Source organism: Sitodiplosis mosellana, unplaced genomic scaffold (assembly GCF_009176505.1).
Source record: "Sitodiplosis mosellana isolate CC-2019 unplaced genomic scaffold, AAFC_SMos_1.0 Smas_scaffold_3, whole genome shotgun sequence".
NCBI lineage: Eukaryota > Metazoa > Arthropoda > Insecta > Diptera > Cecidomyiidae > Sitodiplosis > Sitodiplosis mosellana.
Window position 1 is genome coordinate 7,769 of NW_022595246.1, and position 5,214 is coordinate 12,982.

Sequence of the window (5,214 nt, forward strand, 5' to 3'; positions counted from 1 at the left end):
ACCCTCGAAAAACCTCAAATGCGTGGCCAAAATTGACTTTATTTTTCTAATTTTTGACGAAGAATTCAAATCTGATCAATAGATGCACATAAAATAGTGATTTGGTGGCTCTACAGGCTCGAATATACTCGGAAATGGCCAAAAAGTCGCCATTTTACGCTACATATAGCTGAACTGGTCCAGTTTTATTCAAATTTGAAACATCTGAAGAGCTATTTCTACTTGATTTTTGACGTAGAATTGATTTCCGGTTTCATTTGTATAGATTTATGTGATTTTTGTGTCGTAAACTGCGTCTATTTTAAGCAAAATGAGGAAAATACGCCCATGAGCTTCGGTTTAACAGTGATATTACCTCACTGGGCAAACAATTTCTGCCTTTGCTGCCTTTCAACTTCTAGTGTGATCCCTCACAAACATTTTGAGTGCCCATATGACCAGATCAAGTGATGTGTTCATATAATTCTAGGCTCATATTCGGTTGGTTCAATTTCAAATCTTGGAAAATCGACTTTTGTTCAAAAAATTTCCAAGTATCCACATTTCATGGTTGGTGTCTTGGTAGAAAGTTATTTTTTCTCAAAAATATGGGCAGTCTTCTCAGACAAAAACTCCAAAAAGTGATTTTTTGAGGTACTTGTCGAACAAAAGTGACGATTTTTAGTAGGTCGAGACATACTCAAAATCAAAGAGTATATACTCTGAGTATATACTCTCATACTCAAAGAGTATCTATGAGTATGAGAGTATGTCGAGACATACTCATTTTCGAAATGAGTGAGTATGAGAGTATATACTCGCGAATTCGCCCACCTGTAAATATATCATATGAAACCGTAATTTTCTCTCATACAACTCAATTGAAAACGGAAAAACAATTTTTTTAAAATACGGGTTTAATCTTCTGAAAGAAAGCAATTTTTTTGTCTTGTGTGCCAGCGGAATATTTGCACAATTTTAATTGGCAGAATCGAAACATTTTTATTTATTTAAAATTCAAATAATAATTATTATTTCACCACACAACAAATGACTACTGTGTTTAACACTGCATTGAATACACTCACAAATGTAGTTCCCGTCAAAATGAGTGGCGTTGTTGGTTTGACGTTTAATGATCGAGACTATCGCGGTGGTATTTTGCAATACAAATACGTTCTATTGTTGCTGTCATTGATAGTTGGCAGTATATTTATATAGAAGTTTCATAGTTCAGCGTTCAGCGTCAAGATGTCGCTTAAATATAGCATAAACATGTGCTCCATATAAAAACATAGGGAAATTTTATCATTGAGAACTATTCCCTTGAGTCGCTTTTCAAATGTGTAAAGAGAACATTCAGTAGGCAATTGGTTGGCATGTTCGTAATAGAGCTCAGTGCAATTACGGTAAATGCTTTTGAGTCCAAGATTGGTACGTGCTCTCTCGAAACGCGGCCTTGTGTTAGTACTCGTCGGATATCTATGGTTGCTTGTGCTGTTGACATGGTATTTAGTTTCCATTATTCCCTTTCGAATTTCGTAAATCATTGATATATTATTGTTATTTTTATTTGTGGTTCTTTTTATTTTCTACAATAATGTCGAAGAGACCTAATCGTTATCTATTTTCAGTAGCGAGAAAAATGCAAAAACGTCTTTTCCGCTCAATGCTGAGTAGCAAAAGTGACACATTGCTCGCAGCTTTATTTGTCTGTTTTCTGCTCAAAGTTTTTTCCGTCTCACTTATGGATGAAGAGCTCATAAGTTGTTCATTCGTTCTATGGGTGCCAATTGTATGATTGCAATGTCGAAATCATAGTTTTGGCATTTTTTTTACACTTTTTTCTCGTTTTTTGCCTGTGTGTCGGCTATCTACATGGGAAGTTTGTATAAAAACCTCGTTGTAATATAAATCGCAATATTTCCAGATAATCATATAACTGCGCATGGGCGAATGAAAAATAAAATGCATTTTTCTCAAATTTTCAAATTTATTCGGTTCTTTTGTTGAACATCAAATGACAGGGGCAAAAAAAGATACGGTATTCAGCCTTTTCAGGCGCCTAAAACCCATTTTCTCAAGCCTATATTCTTCTTCTTTGATTACGTCTTACATTTGGCTTCCGGATCCAATCAAGCAACGGTGCAATCGGTTGAAAAATAACTGGCTCATCAGGATAACGAATTATGGTCATGCCCACGAGTTTGTTATTCTTTTTCGAAATCATTGGACCTCCAAACGTAGCGGTAGTTCCCATGCTTTCATCTAAAGTGTAACACATCAAATGATTTGCATCAAATATGGGGTGCACTTTCGGTTTGCAAATGGTGCCATTCAAATACTTTGTATCATAACGCCTCGTTCTCATTGTTCCATCCAATATCATATAACCATAGACAGTGACCACTTCGGACGGGTCATTCATTTTGTAATCTTTGTCCACCAAATCGATGCTGCCGACGTTATCGTTGAACTCCAACGGTTCTTTAAGTGTAATCTTGGCAATGTCAAATGTCAATCCCGACAATGCGTATTTCTCATGAATTTCTATCTGGTCTTCAGTGACTTTAAGTTTTGTCGCATTTCTCGATGGTTTATGAACGGTTACGTAGACATATGGGGCGCCGAGCACACTACGCGCACAGGTCAAAATCTCCGTTTCCGACAAAATGATTGCATTAAATTTTAGTTTAACATCTTCGTCAGCATCGTCATAATCTTTTTTGTAAACAGTAAGAAATTCTGTAATAGAAAAACATCTCAGAATGAATATTTATGTTTATGAATCATGAAAAATCTCCACTTTTGCCTCTCCTCTAATTAAAATTAAAAAAGTGACGTTAAAAATGGTTTGATTTAGTTCGAATTTCGAATGCACACTTACTTCCCGGTGCCGCTATATCGGCTATAAATTTAGCTTCGTTAGGTGTAAGCGGAGGTGGAATTGGTTTCACGCTCTGAAATTAATGCAAAAATGATTTTGTTTGCGTTGTTGAGAATGAACATTGGGGCATTGTGATTAGATACCCTTGGGTCATGAATAAAATCAAGAAATAGAGTAATTGGAAGGAACGCCCCGCGACCATCTGTTGTTCCATTTATACCCATTGCTATCCCCACGATTTTGCCATTTGTTTTTGAAACGACTGGTCCACCCGAATCGCCGTGTGTAATAATTTCGCCATCATTCGTAGCTTCACCAGTGGTAAAGTACAAAGTCTGACTTGGCTTAAATGTGTTGGCTCGTTTGACATCAGATATATAGTTCGCATCGCAACGCCTCAATATCAATGGTCCGGTGTTTTTCAATACGCCATATCCATAGGCAGCGACCACTTCTGATTGGTTATTGAATTTGTAATCCTTATCAACGAGTTCAATACTGCCAACGGTATCGCTGAATTCTAACGGCGTTTCCAGTGTAATTTTGGCAATATCAAAGGGACCAAAAATTAAATGACTATAATGAGGGTGACATGCAATGTTCTCTTTTTCGACTTTGATTTTAATTTTCTGGTTTGCACCTGATAAAACTTTCGTACCAGCTACCACATAAACATATGGGGCGTCATCCACACAATGGGCATTCGTGATAATTTCCGTTTTCGACAGAATAAATGCGGTACACCTACTCATCATTTTGCTATTGGGATTATTTGGATGGTCTTTGTATTCATGCAAATATTTTGTAATAAAATCGGTTCATTCTCAGTACAAGCAATAATATTTAAAGAAAAAATGAACACACACACAAAATTGCTGAGGGAAAACCGCGAATTTTTCATCAACAAAATTCGTTTCTATCATTCAGTTTTAATACCATCTGTATGTTAACTCAAATATTTGACTAAATCTATAATCTACTATCAACAATACTTTTGTGGTGGTCAAAAATGTGATGAATTTTCTGACAGTAAACCGACAGAAATGCATATTCGTTTTAATAACAACGCACAATTGAAAGTTATCGTTTACAGTGAAACGTTTATGGACAAAGTTCGAAAAATGTCACAGTTTCAAATAATATATTGTTTGAAAAAAAATATAAAATCTAGTATTATTTTCAATTTTCTGAAGCGTGGTCAGCCTCTAGCAAAATTTATGGAATATTTGAATTTTTCGGACAAAAATTCACACGAAAAAAAAATGAAAATGATTCTAAAGCAGACTTACTTGCGGGGGCATGGATTCCAGCTACAAACTTTGCCTGTGACATGTTTTCAATCACTTCGCCCTTAAGAAGAGCTTGCGAGAAAAAGCCATCTGTTCATTAGAAAAAAAGTTGGAATTTCGAATTGAATATTATAAAAGTCTGAAAAACCTTTTGGAATCATAAAAAGCGTGTACGAAAACAAAATTTGTCTTACGTTTTCCTTGAAGTTCCTAGAAAAAGAAATTTCGTGTTTACTTTCAGTTCTACAGAAATATCGTATTTATTGGATAAAAGTGAAAATGATAAAAGAAAAGAAAAAAACTTACCGAAAATTCAACGATAAATAGCACCGAAAACAAACCGTGTAGTAGATTCATTTTAATTTGCCAACGAAACAGAGTTTTAACCTGTTGCACAATGATAGTAGAGAACTTTCTTGTACTTCTTCAGAAGATGCTTTGAATTCGTTTGGTCTTCCCTATGCGGTGCTGCCTCTTTTATACCATTCATCTACTAATAGCTGACACGTGCCATGCAACGTATAATTGATGAATTGTGGTATTTTTCAGTTATGGAATATATGAATTGAGGTCTTCTAACACTATGCAACAAATTTCAAAGAAAAAAAATTTCCCCCAAAAAGAGGAGACACTCAATCCAAATCTGTTACGGAATCCGCAATAAGTGTTTCTCAAAAACTAGACGCGCCAGAGCAAAACTAACGCTCCAGATTTAGATTAAGTGGGCCCAAAAACTTTGTAAATAATTCCTCTTCTCTGTGATTGTTTCTTGTTGTTGCTTAGTGTAATCATATTCAGACACTAAATGAAGCTCAATAACAAAATTCCTTTCGTGGACACGTGTAGCTGATACAATTTGTGGGGATTGATAGAAAAAAATGGAATACGTTCGAAAACATTTTAAATTCAGATGTAACTGGTTCATAATCTGGTTATTTTCGGCTGTTGCCAATTGTTTCAACCCTTACTCATTGTTTTTTGTGTACATTTTTGTTCTCCAGCCTGATGATGCTCCTAATAAGAGCGAAACGTCGCATAATAAACGAATAATCATTTTCG

General features: G+C 35.5%; 1 protein-coding gene across 2 annotated transcripts; it reads right to left on the bottom strand.

Moving 5' to 3' along the window:
- Positions 1–1,995: 1,995 nt before the first annotated feature.
- LOC129565997 (uncharacterized) lies at positions 1,996–4,895 on the bottom strand. 2 transcript variants are annotated; one of them, XM_055441474.1, is made up of 6 exons: positions 4,462–4,895; positions 4,350–4,365; positions 4,156–4,245; positions 3,010–3,647; positions 2,867–2,939; positions 1,996–2,724 (listed from the first exon to the last, which is right to left on the bottom strand). In XM_055441474.1, the coding sequence occupies exons 1-6, from the start codon at positions 4,510–4,512 to the stop codon at positions 2,066–2,068; spliced, it is 1,527 nt and encodes a 508-aa protein (XP_055297449.1). In that variant the 5' UTR covers positions 4,513–4,895; the 3' UTR covers positions 1,996–2,065. The 2 variants fall into 2 exon arrangements, with proteins under 2 accessions (XP_055297449.1, XP_055297450.1); XM_055441475.1 differs by lacking the exons at positions 4,350–4,365; positions 4,462–4,895 and having other exon boundaries at positions 3,010–3,625; positions 4,156–4,243.
- Positions 4,896–5,214: the final 319 nt, after the last annotated feature.